The sequence below is a fragment of the Melanerpes formicivorus genome, unplaced genomic scaffold, assembly GCF_026170545.1.
Source record: "Melanerpes formicivorus ecotype bairdi unplaced genomic scaffold, bMelFor1.0.p_v2 SCAF_38, whole genome shotgun sequence".
In the NCBI taxonomy this organism is placed as follows: domain Eukaryota; kingdom Metazoa; phylum Chordata; class Aves; order Piciformes; family Picidae; genus Melanerpes; species Melanerpes formicivorus.
This window is the reverse complement of record NW_027142390.1, coordinates 6,329,145-6,347,044: the sequence shown is the minus strand read 5'-3', so window position 1 is coordinate 6,347,044 and position 17,900 is coordinate 6,329,145. Positions and strand designations below refer to the sequence as shown.

Below are 17,900 nucleotides of genomic sequence, written 5' to 3'. Positions count from 1 at the left end.
TCAGCTGCATCCTCTCTGCTGTGGGAGCAGGACTTACAAACTCCTTTACTGAAGAAAAATGAGCTTAGGGAAAAATAAACTCAGGATGTTTATCTCAGCCTCTTGTTAACAGAGAATCTGGTCCCTAAAGATGCAAGGTATCTTTAGCTTCTAAAAACCACAGCACAAACTCAAAGCAGTCTGTTGTTCCTAAGTGTTACAAGGGGAGGATACAACTGGCTTGAGCCCAGTCAATAAACAAGACTGTGAGCTATTCTCACCACAGGTGTAACTTCCAAGAAATTGTGACTCCATTACAAGAGTCATTGTTCCATGTCACACACATACCATGCAAACACCACCTGGATATACTAAAACTCCCACAGAGGGAGTTTTTGCTTCCAAAAGATACTGAATCACTCAGCGCAACACTGAAAATACCCTTGGCAGCCCCTACAAAATCCAATAACCTACAGCATCCTCCAACAGATGCAAAAGCAAGTTGCCCTCTTCAAACACACCCATTGACTTCACATTCAAGAACAGGATTTCATCTTACAGCTTCTTAATGCCTTTGCTTTGGGGGGTTAGCAAATGATCAAGTAGTTCTGTTTGCAATGACTCAGTATGTAAGGATGTGAAAACTCTTTCATTTGCAGATAACTGAAGTACTCAGTACTAACATCCAGCAATTTTCAAACTCACATAAATAGCTTCTCCCCTTTTTACCTTTTCAAAGAAAGAAAAGAATTCTTAGCTGGCAACAAAGTAAGCTGGACAAAACATTACAATAGCAGGATCTAAAAGTGCTTTATTTCAACACATTCAAGATAGCACAGAAAAATTAACACATTTATTGCTCTGTGACCTAGTGGCAGCTCACATCAAGATAAAGTAGCAACTCAAGGAAGCAGGACACTGACATCAGTGACAGAGATCATCTTAAAAACGTGTGGACAAAAATCATGCCAAAAAGCAAACAAAGCTACACAGAGTCAGACAATTCAAAAGAGATGTTCCAGTTTCAGGAGGTGCCTACAACCTCCAGCTGAAGTTGAAGAGTGCAGTGGCATCCCAAACCTGATGCTACTACAGAACATCGAGGGCAGGGCTGTGGGGCCACAGGCCACACCTAGTAAGGAAGGAAAGTGAGGTCCCCTCTGAAGAACAATCCTAAAAGGAAAACTGAAGCTGTAACAAGTATGATGGGTCCAGCAGAAAGAAGGCAGAGCTGGGCAAAAAGCTCCATTACCCAAGAGAGCTCCATACTGCCTTTTCCACAGTTCACAGAGCAGTGTTCAGTGTACAGCCATGACTGCAAACATGTAGAGTACCATTTTTTTACCATAACTAGGAATATTTTCTTTTCCTCTCCCAGTCACTACCTAGTGCTATCACAAAAGGACTCAAAACTGCCTTCTTAGGGTACACAAGTAGCTAAGAATTGTTTCTGCCACCTGTGGTTTCACACCATAGAAACGAGACATTCAAAATTGAGCCTTTGCATTACATTGAGTGCAATTGCTAAATCGAGTCACTAGGTGGTGATAAAAAGCTGTTTAACTAACCCCGAAGCTATGCAAAGGAGGAAATTAAACCCCCCAGTCATCAGACCCAGAAACATGCCACAGCTCTGACCACAGAGCTATTCCCCTCCTCGACTCAGCACTTGACAGGCTGTTTCTGCAATGAGCAGAAAAACTGCTCTTGAGGTGCAAACTCACAGTTAGCCTGAGAAGACACACAGCATGGATACACACTAAGTAATTACAACTTGAGTTCTATTTATTTATTTATTAATTCATAGCTACATTTCAATATCTGAAGGACCTACAGGAAGGCTAGGGAAGGACTGTTTAAAAGGGTTTATAGCAACAGGACAAGGGGCAAAGGTTTGAAACCAGAGGAGATTTAGGTCAGACATCAGGAGGAAGTTCTTTACTATGAGAGTGGTAAAATACTGGAACAGCTTGCCCAGGGATGAGGTTGAGGCCCTGTCCCTGGAGACATTCAAGATCAGACTTCTTGTGGCCCTGGCCAGCCTGGTCTAATTGGAGGTGTCCTTGCTGACTGCATGGGGGTTGGACAAGATGACCTTTGAGGGTCCCTTTCAATGTCATCTGTGAATTTAAGAAATAGAGTTGACTACATGTCCACAAGAGAAACCATTGCAGCATCACCTCTTAACGACACCAGCCTTCAGTGTTCCCCTGAAAATCTCGGCCACAATGCCACAGTTTTATCATTAGATGAAGTTTTGCTCTAAATCAAAACTTAGCAGGCTGAAAATTCATTCTACTGTCAGCTGCCACATGGTATAGCAGCAAAATGCTTACAAAGCAGCTATTTCCAACAAATCCATTAGCAAATATAGAGAATCACTGAATGGGTTGGAAGGCACCTTCCAGATCAGCTATTTTCTACCCACCTGCCACGGACAGAGACACCTTCCAGTGGATCAGGCTGCTCAGGTCTTGGCTCTGACCACTTTCAGGGAAGGAACATCCACAATCTCCCTGGGCAACCTGTTCCAGTGCTTCACCATCCTCACTGTAAACAATTTCTTCCTAATATCCAGTCTAAATCTCCCCTCTTCCACCTTTTTTTGGTTTGCTTCGCTGTTTTTCAGATGCTGTTGTTTCATCCAGGGCATTTACAATGTGTCCTTAATTGTAGGCTCCCTGCTGGAAAGCCACTTTTCAGAGCAGCATCAGGCCCTGTGATTCTGAGCTGCTGCTGCCAGGGAAGGAGGCAGCAAGACCCCCAAATGCTTTCTAGCATCCTGAGCTTGTACAGTATCTCTACAAAAGAAGGTCACATTAACAGAAGATATATTTGATGTCCAAATTCTGCACTATTTCATATATAAATTATTTGGATAAAAACCAGCCACAACCAGAAACAACATTGATCACATTATTAGCTCCCTGAACTCAACCTAACTATCACAGATGAAAACATCACATCTCATAGAAAGCTAAAAATTATGAGACCATTTCAGAACCTCATGCTTCAGGAAGAGAGACAAATAATTAAGCTTAAGAGGTACTTGTAGCTAATTAAAAGACTGAAGACAAAATTCTTCACATGTCTTAACTCCAAAATCTACAGTTGCCATGCTCACTACCATTATTATGGTCAATGTGTGTTTCCTGGGCCTGAGAGCATTCTACTCCCACAGGCAGAAGAACAGAAAAAGAAGAAACATATGAAAGCACTGGAGACAGACAGGCCAATAGGCCAACCTGGTTATCAGGTTACAGTCAATGCAGAAATTAAGCTGCAATGTCTCTCAGCATTATCTCCCTTAGCCTTGAAACAGGAATCCCAAATAGCTTTCTGCAGAGAGATGGACCTGGGGGTACTGGCCGATGGTAGGCTGAACATGAGCCTGCAGTGTGCCCAGGCAGCCAAGAGGGCCAATGGCCTCCTGGCCTGTATCCGAACAGCGTGGCCAATAGGAGCAGGGAGGTCATTCTGCCCCTGTACACTGCACTGGGTAGGCCACACCTTGAGTACTGTGTCCAGTTCTGGGCCCCTCAGTTTAGGAAAGATGTTGACTTGCTGGAATGTGTCCAGAGAAGGGCAACAAAGCTGGAGAGGGGTTTGGAGCACAGCCCTATGAGGAGAGGCTGAGGGAGCTGGGGTTGCTTAGCCTGGAGAAGAGGAGGCTCAGGGGAGACCTTCTTGCTGTCTACAACTACCTTAAGGGAGGTTGTAGAGAGGTGGGGGCTGATCTCTTCTCCCAGGCAACCAGCACCAGAACAAGAGGACACAGTCTCAAGCTGCACCAAGGGAGGTTTAGACTGCATGTTAGGAAGGAATTCTTCATGCAGAGTGATTGCCCATTGGAATGTGCTGCCCAGGGAGGTGGTGGAGTCGCCATCACTGAAGGTGTTCAGGAGGAGACTTGTTGGGGTGCTTGGTGCCATGGTTTAGTTGATTAGATGGTGTTGGATGATAGGTTGGATGCAATGATCTTGAAGGTCTCTTCCAACCTGGTCTATTCTATTCTTTCCCTTTGCCCTCCTCCATACACGATGCAAACACCAGCAGTTCCACCTCCTGCTCTACTGGAAAGCAAATGGAAACAGCAGTGTAACATGCTCCAACACTTGGAAGACCTACCAGAAAAATCCTACTTTCATAAACAGACTAAAAACAATAATAATTCATCACATGATTACACAGAAAACTTACAGTGTCAGGAAGCAAAATTAAGAGGTTGTCTGCTTATGCACTTCCTGAAGTCTGCTTATGCACTTCCTGAAGTCTTATACCACACAGACTTCAGATCAGGTCTGTATTTTAGAGATTGTATCCAAAGCAAGCATTAGGGGAGGTAACCTCTGTGAGCTGGGTGAAAGACTGCAAATTTTGTTTCAAAGGGGGATGAAGAGAAAAGAAAAAAGATTGAGCTGCAGAGACCCTGCAGCTAGCTCAAAGTCACATTAGTTTTCTCCACAGTCCTTAGAAGATGCCAATTATGCAGGACTTGAAGTGTATTTTTGTAACTTATAAAAGGAAAGTGTCTTACCAGTCTTAGCTTTATCGTTTTGCAGGGTTTCTTCAGCTAAGTTAGTTAAACATCTGCTCCCTTCCCACAGACTTCTCAATGCTCATGGAAAATTCACTGGCACTGCAACCCTCTACAAAGGCTCCAGAGACATCTAGAGGTGCTGTCAATCCTTCATCATAACTGCAAGTAGCTAACTATACATTTACAGGCTATTAGTAAAACTAATATTAAAGAATATCACTAACACTTGCTTTCTGATGGCTTTTTGTCAGCACATACTCTGCTAAACCTCTCTCTGAAATTCACCTTGTAATTCTATCACCTGAAGGACTCAAGATGGCCATTTCTTCACTCTGTAGGTCAGTTTGGTCACCCTTAAGCTGTAAGGTTGTCATGTCCTTTGGAATGCCAACAATCAGCCTGAATACATTGCCAAAACACCCAAACTTCGCTTAGCTGTGCACTAAGAGTCCAAGACAGTTGTCAAACTATGCTGCCAAGAAAAAAAAATCACAGCAGATTCCCAGCCTATAAATTCAGGCTTGAAGAAGAGGTACAGAGCTAAACTGAGCTTGGATAGTTTGCACATTTGCAGCTGAGGGTGTGAAGAACATCAAGAATGCAGAGATATAATAGACTTTCCTAACAAAGCAAGGAAGATATCAGAACTGCTTTTAAAGTGACATGGAGCAGCGAGACTTGAGGGCTCCCTACAAGTACTACTGTCATGTTTTCATTTGAAAACCTCTGCTACCCTGAAAAGGCTAAAGTAGGTCAGTTGACATCAAGAGGTTTCACATCACCTTAACTACTTTGCCCACAGTTTATCAGAATTTGGCATGTTTCAAAGCAGTTCTAGAGAAGTATGGACCAATGTGTGTTCACAGTAATTGAAGCCTCCTGAACATTTCAACTTCAGAAAACACATACATGCAATGTATGTAGGTTAACTTACCAAACAGACTCCATGAACTCAGGATAGAGAGTTTTATAGTCATTTTTAAAATCAATCCAGCGTCCCAATCTTGTGACATTGAACTGTTGAGAAACAAACACACAGCTAGAAAGGCATCTTAACATTGAAAAGCATGACACATTCCTAGTATTTACTCTGTAAAACAGCTTGATTTAAGTGCAGTGCTTGTCCTGTATCAATGCAGCATGGTTACCAAACATTTAGGCCTGACATTGGTTTCTAAAACATTCTATATGAAGAGGCAAAAAAGCCAAGAATGAACCATGAGCATCACTGTTTAGAACCAAGGTCATACAACATGTAAATGCCTTCAACACTGTTAAAGAGAAATGGTGGATCACTTGGCTCATTCATCCAATAGCAATGCTGGGTCACTTAAGGTTCAGCCAAGGTTCAAATGCCTAAAATTTGCTTTTGATTACAGGGCTCTTGCTTCTATTTTAAGAATTTCTCATTGCACAATCAGGATCCTGAACACAGTCTATCAACTTTCACTTATATGAAAGCATGATGTAATTCAAAGACAAAGAAATGCTGGAAGAAATTGATATGCCTTAAGTTACCAAAACTATTTCAATGCCAACTGCCTTCTTTGACTTCACAAAGATATGACAAGGCTGGGACAGGTGTTAGTCCCTAGCTCAGGACAGATTATGATCATGTCCATTGGCACTGAATATGACCACTAATGAGTAATAAGCCAGGTATGGGATTCACTAGGCCAGGTGGTAGTCCCTTGCCCATCTGACAGCTATCAAGATAGCTCTCCACACAACCAAGCCCAGAGACACAGACCATCCTGGATGTCAAACTAGGAAAATGGAAACAAAGCAAATTAATTCTGTCACCTCTGTATTTCCACATAACACCTGAGCTCCTGAAATAGATGTTTTGATCCTGACCTTCAAGCCACTCTGACATTCCACTATTAAGATCCAAAGCCTAGGACTGATTAGAATAGAATAAACCAGGTTGGAAGAGACCTTCAAGACCACTGCATCTAACACCATCTAATCAACTAAACCATGGCACCAAGCACCCCATCAAGTCTCCTCCTAAACACCTCCAGTGATGGTGACTCCACCACCTCCCTGGGCAGCCCATTCCAATAGGCAATCACTCTCTCTATGGAGAATTTCTTCCTAACATCCAGCCTAAACCTCCCCTGGTGCAGCCTGAGACTGTGTCCTCTTGTTCTGGTGCTGGCTGCCTGGGAGAAGAGACCAGCCCCCACCTCTCTACAACCTCCCTTAAGGTAGTTGTAGACAGCAAGGTCTCCCCTGAGCCTCCTCTTCTCCAGGCTAAGCAACCCCAGCTCCCTCAGCCTCTCTTCATAGGGCTGTGCTCCAAACCCCTCACCAACTTTGTTGCCCTTCTCTGGACATGGATCCACAATGTTGGAGTATTCTGTTTTGCTCTCAGTACTGAAAGACCTTACACAACCAAAGAACCTTTCATACTTTTTATAAGGTTCAATCATTTGCTAGAAAGTCTAGACAGAAAACAAACCCTCTCTCCAGTAGGAATGCTGGGAATTCCTCTCCTAACACTACCCCAAAACACTTCGATTTTTTTACCAGCCAAATCACAAACAAGACACTGAATTTCATTTTTATTAACCATCTGGAATATGTGCATGTGGAAGTACACACAGACACTTGCATAATTTAATGCACATAAAACCCAAAATTCATTTACTATCCTAAGGACTAAGCATCAACACCACACAAATACCAGTGGCTGAAGACACAGCAAGTAAAAAGGAACAGCTATGGAACATAAAACATGAACCAGAACAAACTTTTCTATATTTGTTTCTTAAACCAACAAAGACTGATTGATGATGTTTTTGAAATACAAACTTTCAGAGTATAGATGAGTGATTGTGTATCTGAAAAAGCAAACTGTGCTTTTCATCCAGCCATTCACTTGGATTTAGGCCACAGCTATCCAACAAAGGCAGCTGTATTCCTTTGGATACTGGCCATAACTGTGAAATGCTCCCAAGGCCAAGAGGCAAGTGATAACTCAGATATGAGATTATGTCATTCAAAAGGAATATAGCAGGACTAGAGAACATACAGAGGATTGTAATCAAGTAGAACAGCTCCTGCATGAGGAAAACCTAAAGAATCAGGACTGTGAGGCGTGGCCGACACCCCATCAGGCTGTGTTGCCATCTAGCATGACCTGGACAGGATGGAGAGCCTGTCAGAGAGAAACCTTATCAAGTTCAACAAGGGCAAGTGCAGGGTAGTGCACCTGGGCAGGAATTACCCCAAGTATCAGTACATGTTGGGGACTGACCTGCTGGAAAGCAGCTCTGTGGAAAAACACCTGTGAGTCCCAGTGGACAACAGGATGACCATGTGCATCCTGGGGTGCATCAAGAAGAGTGTGGCAAGCAGGTTGAGGGCAGGCCTCCTCCCCCTCTACTCTGCCCTGGTAAGGCCTCATCTGAAGTAACATCAAGTTCAACAACAGGCAACTGCTTGAAAAGATGCAGCAAAGGCCTACAAAGATCATCGGGGACTAGAACATGTGTCTCATGAGACAAGGCTGAAGGATTTGGGGCTTTTTAGCCTGCAGAAGACTGACAGGGGATTTCATAAATGCCCTTAAATACTTAAAGGGTGGGCATCAAAGGATGTGGAGCCCAGCAACAGGACAAGAGATAATGGGCACAAACTTAAACATAGAAAGTTCCATCTAAGCATGAGGAGGAACTTCTTCACTTGGAGGGTGGTAGAGCACTGGGGGAGGCTTCATTTCTAGAGTAATTCAAAACCAGCCCGGACACCATCCTGTGCAACCTGCTCTAGGTGAACCTTCTCTGGCAAGTGGGTTGGACTAGATGATCTCCAAAGGTCCCTTTCAATCCCTACCATTTGCCTAGAAAAAGAAAAAAATGATGGCAAAGAAAGTTCTACTGGAAATCATATTATAGAAGAACTACAGTTCTTGAAACTATGTGTAGGAATGCCTTGATACAGGCTGGTTAGAGGCCATCAGTACACACAGATTTAAAATGTAGCTAGAAAAGTTCATGGGGGGAGAAATTGTTAGGGATTGCAAACTAGGGAAAAAAATAAAATTCTTTGGCCTAGGAAGGTCTTATGCCATAAAGACAAAAAAAATATGGATCTTCTGCCATTCTTCCTTGTGCATGCTGTCACTGTAAGACAGTGGCAGAGCTAGGAAAGCACCCGAGGACTCTCCTCAGCTGCAGAAAGCCAGAGGTAACTTTCATCACTTCATAGATGTATAAGACTGACAGACTGACAATGTATTGGGTTAAATGGACTTCATTCTGCCTATACTGCTGAGGACAAAATTAATGAGCATCACATTCTATGCACATGATTAATGTTGGGGGAAGGGAGGGAGGGAATCTCTGTGTATCTCAGGAAAATATCTAACCCATCCACTTGGAACAGCTTCCCAACCTTAAAGGTCTGAACGGACCAATATTCTCCCTCTCACTACACTCATGGGATGCAAAGTTCAGATCAACACTCTCTTAGAAGGCTAAGGGTTTACCCACCCCTATCCTGATACAAAATTAGATGCTAGAATTTCTGTGGTTCCGCAAAAACAAGCACTGGAAACACACATATACAATGCACTCTGGCAATCAACAGACTAAAAAGTAGGGAGCAGAAAAGCAGGGAGGTTAATGTGCATTTCCTTTATTTGCTCCATTTGAAAACCAAAGTCAGATCTTACTTTCAATTTTCTATGCAAGAGAAGACATGAGGAAAGAGATAACTTGTTCCATGTATCAGCTAGATGTTCCATGTATCTAGTTAAGATGCTTTGAGCTTCAGGTTACCTTAAAGTAACCTTCTCTCAATATCAGAGCAGTCTCCCTGTTCTGAGCCACAAAGCTGCTCTTTTTATTCCCCTTCCAGGATCACTGATGAGAAGCAAGGGAGCTGCAAACATGAAATTTAAGCAAGTAATCAAGTTGACAGAAGAATAAAGTTCACCTTATCTGAAAAACTTCTTCACACATACAGTTACAAACACACAACAGAATATGCACTGAGTCTTTACTTACCTCCCATTCATTTGAGTATCTCATTACAATTCCTCTGCACTGCTTGTTGTATTCTTTAATTCCCATCTTTGCCACATCCTCTGGTCCTTTAATGCCCAAGGTCTTGTCAATCTCATATTCCTGGGAGCATTGAGAAGAACCAGACAAAAACCCCACACTGTCATCAAAAGCTGTCAGGATTTCTCTCAGTCATTTCTTTATGTTCTATGCATTCTAATGAGGCTAGAAGGCTTCCTTTATCCTTTTGAGATTTTGTGAGTACTGCACCTGAACTCAACAGATATTCCAAAGCAGAGCCCTGCCTGGTATGATTGTTTCTTTACTATCTTCAGGAAAGGTGGGGGGGGGAAAGGGTTTCTGAAATACATACCAAATAAATACATGGTTATAGCAATGAAAGGAGTGCCTGCAGAAAGGCAAGAAACAGTAGGAAGCACCTGAAACCACCACAGAGAAAAAAAGAGACCACCACACTGGACATCACTTGCCTCTTCCTTTTTAGCAAGAAATCCAAGTATAATAGCAATAGAAATATGACTGAGAAGCAAGTTATAACATGGAAAGAAGAGCCAACAGAAGTATCTGCAGGCAGATTTATGACACATACCACAGGTAAGCCATGACAATCCCAGCCAAATCTTCTGTCAACATGAAAACCACTCTGATGAGCAAATCTGGTCACTATGTCTTTAATGGTTCCTGCAAGAATATGGCCATAGTGCGGAAGGCCAGTAGCAAACGGAGGGCCATCATAGAAGTTAAACCTACAACACAAGACAACATTCTTCACTAAATCAAAAGCTGAGCATAAACTTTTCAAGCAGGCTGAGTACATCTGTATGCTTATGCTTCTTAAGTCTTACTATGACAACAGCAATTTCCCCCTCTCTCACGATCAGTGAGCCCCAGCACCATGTCGGCAGTGGGACTGAAGAGAGTATTTCAGCTCATTCAGTCCCTACCTATTGCCAGTTCCACCAGCAATACTACTGAAAATGGCAGCATGCTGTTCCACAGCTGGCAGACACAGGCAGAGTCACCCTTGCTTACCTGCAAGTCTCTTTCATAAAGCCACCAAGCAGGAAACTACAGGTCTATTACTACTGTTTGGACATTATTGATTCTTCAGTAAGTGAAATATAAGCAGTAACTGACATGACAACAGCAGACAAAACTGCTGTCTGCAAAGGGAGCAGCTGCTGTTAACAGAACCCAGGCAGAGAAAAAGAATAGTTACAGCTAAGCCAGCCTAGCATTGTCACACAGTTGCTACAGCTTTGAACAGAACCCTACCTAGGTTTATTCTTTGATTGTTTTAGGCACTCCTGGAAACAATTCAGATTTTTCCAGAGCTCCAGTATCTTCTCTTCTTCATTTGGAAAACTTATGTTTTCTGGAACTTGTTGAACCATTATTTTCTCTGCTTGGTGATTGCTGAGAAAGAAAGTACATATTGAACAGAAGTGAGGAAAAGATTACTGCACAAATACAATTTATTGTTTTACAAGTCACCACATCTCAGTTTTTCATAGAGCTTGATTCAGGGTAGACACAGAAGCAAGCACTATATTCTCCAACAAACACCTAATCATTTTGACATACCAGCATCAAAACTTTGTTACAGGAAAAGGATTCAACTGCAGCCCCTAATTTTAATCACACTTTTATTTTTGTTTCCTATAGAAAAAAAAAAAATCATTGGACAAATTAGGTTTTGGTTACAAGTTTGGGTTTGGTTTTCTTTCATGAGAAAGTTTCCAAGTTCAAATTGGTCTTTCAGCATCAGTCTTTGAACTAGTGAGACATACTTAAGAGTGCAGGAACTAAAACTAGTGAAGAGGCAGCTTTCCCCTGTAAAGGTATTCCTATCATTCAAAGGTTTAAAACCACATTTTTCCATCTAGCTAGGCCATTCTTCTCAGTCCTCCTAAACACAGTCAAGCTCCTGATAGCACAGCTGAAACATTGCAAGATGAACATGTGAGAAGAATTTGAACAAATGGATGAGGAAAAAGCTCAAAGACCACAGCTGTGAGTCCTGAAAAGCTCTAACTTTCCAGAGCAGTAGCAAAACTACCAGTCTTTTTCTAGACTCTTTGTTTGTTTTATTCAGTTTCACAAGTATGCCAGAACTAAACTACAAGGGGCTACTTCTTGCTGGCCATTTCCTGAAGGTCTTTTTTTAAGGTGATGGGTTTTGGCCACCAAAGTACAAAGCCATTCTCTAATTGTGGCTAAGTCAACAAAAACCACCACAAGCAAAATGATCTATGAATAACGTGGGAAAGAGTTCTTAACATAGTAAGAAACACACAACAGAGCTTCCTGGTCTTCCAGACTTGTTATAACGTTCACATTTCAAGCAAATGCTACAGTGACAAGCAAAAGCTTCACAGAATAAGGATACCTGAGACAGGAGTTCCGTAACAGAAGAAAATCAGTTAAGAAGTTTGTAATGGATGACTGCAAAGGCAGCTCTCACCCACCTCCAACTGTAGCACTGCTGCTCTTTAGCACTTACACCACAAGGAGCTGAGCACAACAGCCTCCCGTTTTGCTTAGCACTGCAGATTTACAACCAACGGCACAAGAACTGACTCTTCTAACTTACTTAGTTTTGTCAGATAGTAACCATAAGCAGCAACACACGCATGAAGACAATGCTTCAAACACCAGTTGACATGCTGCTTGGTAGTGCCAAAGTTCCAAAGTGTTTTTAAATGAGCAGCTCTTAAACACAAGGCAGAACACCACAAAAATTGCTAGCTCAGTGTTGGAACCTATACAAATTCTACCATTCATAGTTTTTGCACCAATAACAGATCATTCTCCCCACTAATAAACCCAAATTATCTAATGAGACATGAAATAAATTCAGAGACCCACAGCCTGGTACACAGGTGACAGAACAGCTGGAAAGGAAATCATGAGCTCACAAGGAACACATGGACATGGCCTGGATGTAGTCTCAGAAAGGTAATAACAAGTCTTAGCACAGTACATTAGACATGGCTTGTAGCACAGTTGTCATCAGCATATCTCAAAGCACTAATTGAGCCATGCCATTTCTCAGTAATTTGATCACTGAGACAGTGGAGGTAATTCACCCTAAAACCTTATTTCCCACAAGCCACTTGACTTGAGGACTAAGGATCCACACATTTCATTTAGATCAAGCTCAGCCTTCACCATTCAGTGGTAACTGCAAAGGTTTCAGCAGCTGGCCCAGCTGTTAAATCCCTGTAACCCAACCAATTGAGTGCAGGTCGAAGGTTTGGTTTGTAACTGTGACCGGGCTATGGAAGCTGCTCATGTATCACAGACTCCATGCATTAATCACAGTGTCACTGTTGGCCCATTCCTACCAACTGAAGCACTGCATGTACAAACCAGTGTCCAGTAACCACAGGGCACAAATCCATACACACTCACAGCAACATTACAGGGAAGAGTTTATTATGTCTGCATTAGGGATAAAATAACTGATTAGAATTACAGGTCAGGTTTTTCAAGTTACAAAGCAGAATTTTAAACAGACTTAAAAGACAGATCACATTTGAAATCTCTCTGTGGCTCAACATCCACAGAGTGAAAAAGCAAAGACTTGTGTGTTCAGGAAAAGCATAAACAATTTGTAGGCAGAGATACAAATTCCATATACCTACAGCAAAAAGAAAGTTCACTACTACAACCTACGTATTTAAGTCAGAAAACAATTGCTACCACTCAACTTGGAAAACAGAATGACAACATCACAAATGGTGAATTAATCCTTCAGAGTTAAGGGGGGGCTTGAGGTTAATTAATAACAGATTATGATTTGGTAGAACCACTTAGACGGAGAAAGCTCTGGGGAAGCCTTAGAGTGGCCTTCCAGTACCTGAGGAGGGTCTGTAAGAAAGCTGGGGAGAGACTTTTTACATGAGCTTATAGTGACAGGATGAGGGGGAATGGATTGAAGATGGGAGAAGCCAGACTTAGAATGGAGATTAGGATGAAATTCCTTATAGTAAGGGTGGTGAGACACTAAAACAGGTTGCCCAGGGATGTTGTGGATGCCATCTCCGAGGAGGTGTTCAAGGCCATGCTGGACAGGGTCTTGAGCAGCCTGGTCTAGTGTAAGGTACCCTTGCCCATGGCAGGGAAGTTTGAGCTAGATGATCTTTAAGGCCCCTTCTAATCCAAACCATTCCATTGTTCCATGTTACACAAGTTGTGCAGATAACAAAACAACACATTGGGACAACACTCCAAATTTATACATAGCTCATGAAACACGAGGGGGTCTTGTTTTCTCGCTTCACTACTCATCTCCTGACAAAGCATTCTGCTGACAAAGACAACACACCATGGGGAATTTTAACACTCACTTTTTTAAAAGATAATGACATTCACTGGGAAAGGTGTCAAAGCTTGTTGATTATGCTACAGCAGTCTCAAACTTACGCTGGGCTTCTTGCCTGGAAAAAAAATAAATATAAAAACAAGTATTAAAAGCATAACAGCAAGTCAAGACTGTTGAGTTTTCTCAGTATTAGTTACTTCAAGGGTTTTTTTTTAATCTATTAAAATACCACAAGGAATAGAGTGAACCAGTTTTGCAGAAATCTGTTTGACTCAACATGCATCACATACAGACAGACGATTAAAACAAAGTGGATTTCAAGACACAAATTTTGTTGACTGAGAAACCAAAAGGATAAGGAACTAAAAAGCATACCAAAAGTTTCCTAATCTCAAGGGGTTTATGATCTGTCACCTTTTCTTCCACTCACCTTCTCCCACAAATTATTCCATATAAGAGACCTATACACAGAACTCCATTCAGAGATCAGAAACTTCCTTTCTCCCTCTGCAGACACCTTTCCCAAAGTTAAACAATGCACCATTTACCATACCCACAGAACCAGGCTCCCCATTTCCACCTCCTTTAGGCGCTGAGCTTTGAGACAAGGAAGTATCTGAGATAACAATAGTCTAAACTGATCATCTGATACTAAAAACTGTTTCTAGAACAGATGGAAAAAAGTTTAAAATAAAGGATGGATGTGAACAAAATGCTGAAGTACAGAACACCTTCTGCTAATGCCTTATGCAGGGAAAAAAAACAGTCACAGTAATCAAAGAGCTGAATATGGCTAAGGAAAAAGCCAAACTTGCACATCTATCTTTAAAAACTTCTGTTTAAACTGAGTAATGGTATCCTATTCTAATAAGCACTTTACATAAAGCACCAAATAGTTGGAAATGCAAGAATAAACACACTAAAAAATAAACCAACTGAGCAATCAGTTTTCTTCTCCAAAAAAGCTGCCACCCTCACAGCCTAAGAATGGTATTTCTAAGTGCAATTACTTCAGGGAAAAAAACCCAACAAAACAAAACCATGGTTTTCTACACAAATGCTTGAAGAAAACTAACATTCACACCTTATTTGTAGCAGACTGATAATGGTCTGATTATTCCACTGTTCTATTTGATGTGGAAAGAAAGCTGAGGAGTTACAGTATTTTCTTACTGAAGAGCACGCCTCAAAGTGAGCAGGTCAGAAAAATAAACTGAAAAAACAGGAAGGGACAGTTTCTAATTTGTAAATTGGTTAATGGAATTTGCTTAAGTTGAACCTGATACTTGGGGGGGGAGTTAGGGAAAGAGTATCTTCCCAACATATCACTCAAGATGAAGCACTGACTATAGACCACCCCTCCCTCAGGAAGGACTTTTTTTCAATTGAAAGATTACTAAAACAGCAAATGGGTAACTTAATACTATGCTTAGACACAAATATATTTCATACCATGCAAGGAATCCATTTGACTCTGTATATTACGCCTTAAGATTATTTTTTTTGTCCTGCTGTGCCATACTGCCTTGCTTAAAAGCCAAAAATTGTCATTGGGCAAGAGAAAAATCTAGGTTATCTGAAAATAGGTTTGAATAATGTATTTTAAGAAATCAAAAACTACTGTCAGTTGACTCAGTAAACACCGCTGTTCTCTGCCAACTAAATTCTATTATTACCTGACAGTCACTTCCAAAGTATGTCACCACAATGAAAAAAATATGCTTCATTGTTTCCAGAAGGCTCCCTGGTGGTGGTGATGCTTTTACCTTCAGTAAATGTAAGCATCAAATCCATCACAGCTTCACTAATCCAAAGCATGCCTTCCCCCAAATTTCCCTATCTCTTAAAAGCGTGATAATGTGGAATGGAAAAAATCTTCAATTAATCGTTCTCGGTAAGTGTTAAGCGCTACAATAAAGAAACTGGTTAGCATTATTAGCTATTTTAAACAAACACTCCTTTCCAGGGAAAGCACAGAATCTGTTGACACCTAGGGAAGTAAAGTATCTTACACAAACATAATGTTATGCAAACAACACACATTATCTCTAACGCCTGAAAAGGCGCTAATAACGTCAAAACCAGCACTGGGGTAGCCAGCCCGGCCACTCCAGAGCTCCTGGCGATGACAGCGGGGCCGCAAGCCGCGTCGGATGACCTGCGCTGAACGGCGTGGGGTGGGAAGCCAGAGTACACTGGCAGCCAGTTTTCAGTGACAGTTCAAAAGGCGCCGCTTGACCCCAGCACCCGCATCAAGTGCCCCGAAAACCCCGTAAGGCGTTTGGGGCCCTGGCGCTGCCCCTCCCTTCGGCCTCTGAGCCGACTCTCGCCTCCCTGGCATAGACCCTCGGTTGGCAGAGGTCGAAAAGTAAATGCGCGGGAGTGGGAAGAACGGCCCCAAGAGCCAAGTCAGGTCCCGCCGCCGCTCACCTCAACGCCACCCGTCCCGCAATGATGCAACCGCGCCCGAGAAAGCATGACAGGAAGCAGACCCGGCAGCCACGGCAAATCAGCACACAGCATACTCAGGGTGCTATAAGGCAGCCTCCTATTGGGCACGCCGCGCTCCTGGAAACGTCAGGTCACAGCGGCGCAGGGCAGGCCGGAAAATTCTTCCCGCCCTCACACGCTACCTCCTCATTGGCTAGGAGCCTCCCACGAGAGGGGCGGGGCGGGGCCCGCGCCGTGATGGGCAGCGGAGTGGGCAGTGGCGCTGTTTAACTGGATGGGTAATTCTGCGGTGGTTTTACTGGTTTACGTTTCTTTCCCAAATTAAAATGCCTCTAGAAAAGGTCCAGTGGCTGCCAAAGCTGTGGGGGGAGACCTCCATGCGGAGACGAACAGCCACGGCCCGCTACTATGGTTGTGGGCTGGAAACACGGAACGTGAAAACGTTCTCCTGTCACCACGAGATTTCCCCTCGTACAGACGAAAAAGAAACTACGATCCTAAGACTGAAATAAACTTGAACTTCGCCTTTCAGCAGCGTGGCCAAGCCCAAGCTCCCTGTTCAGAGTGAAATCCAAGGCCGGAGCTGTGCCAGACTTGTCAATAGCAGGACACGTGAGACTCTGCCAAACACATCTCCATGCTTGGCCTTGCCTCCGTTAAAGGAATACTCTTGAATATGGCTTATTTCTTGAGACTCCAAACACACCAGTAGTCCCCTCCTTCAGCTAGGAAGAAAATAAACTTGCAGATAGGTTCCCATATGTCAAAGGAAACTTAAGAATTTGAAAAAGTATTATTACTGGCTGGCAGCTATGGCATTGTGGTATTACAAAACATTTCCTTCCACCCACAACAGCCGTGAAGAGGCTCCTGACAGCAAAACATGGAGGGAAGTCCAGAGATGTGATGCAGAGAGGTACTCTGGAACTGCACAGCTGCCCACCTGAACTCCCAACCCAAACTGGTTTTAGGGAATGAAGTTCAAAACAATAAAGGCCCCAACAGCCCAGCTACCTCCATCTAATGATCTCAATTGCTCTTAAAACTTAAAAACTCACACAAATGTTGGTGATGGGTAAAAACAGGTTTTTATTTTGATTTCCAGGACTAGGTATAAGCTCAACTTGCTGATCTGTGCAGCCTGCTGATGAGGGACATATCTGTATGCACAGTGTCATATCAATTCCCACTGGCACAGAGAAGCACAAGACTCTTTTCTATGCAGAATTTGGTACATTGCTCTAGAGTAGCTCCAAGGGGAACTCAGTCTGCATCCAACTCAAAGAAACGACACAGAAAATGTGAACCGCGGCCAGATTAAGCAGGTCTGACCAACAGGACTGGGAGAGACTGGGTGCGAGTGCTTGCCAGGAGAGAGCCTCCAGTATAAACACTACAGAGAGGTTACTGCCGGTGTGGATCCAGGATGTTCTGTACCCAGGAGGGAAGCTGTAAGTAGCAGGAATCTGTTTAACCCATTTTGGTTTCTAATGCACCTGAAAGTTATGAAAAAGTCCAGGACAATTCAGGACTAAAGGGAGGAGAACGTGGATGCTGCCACGTGATGCAC

General features: G+C 42.8%; 1 protein-coding gene and 1 non-coding gene across 2 annotated transcripts in view; both read right to left on the bottom strand.

Annotated features, from left to right (window-relative positions):
* Positions 1-16,367, bottom strand: part of IARS1 (isoleucyl-tRNA synthetase 1) — a 116,430-nt gene extending 100,063 nt beyond the window's left edge. The window contains exons 1-6 of the mRNA XM_068158049.1: positions 16,310-16,367; positions 13,905-13,994; positions 10,828-10,968; positions 10,142-10,298; positions 9,535-9,654; positions 5,454-5,536 (exon numbers count right to left, since the gene is read on the bottom strand). Of these exons, the coding sequence (XP_068014150.1) occupies positions 5,454-5,536; positions 9,535-9,654; positions 10,142-10,298; positions 10,828-10,946 (479 nt within the window). The 5' untranslated portion in view covers positions 10,947-10,968; positions 13,905-13,994; positions 16,310-16,367. The remainder of the gene's footprint in view (positions 1-5,453; positions 5,537-9,534; positions 9,655-10,141; positions 10,299-10,827; positions 10,969-13,904; positions 13,995-16,309) is intronic.
* Positions 12,812-12,946, bottom strand: LOC137450994 (small nucleolar RNA SNORA84). Its single transcript, XR_010989697.1, has one exon. It is a non-coding gene; the product is annotated as a small nucleolar RNA SNORA84 (small nucleolar RNA).
* Positions 16,368-17,900: the final 1,533 nt, after the last annotated feature.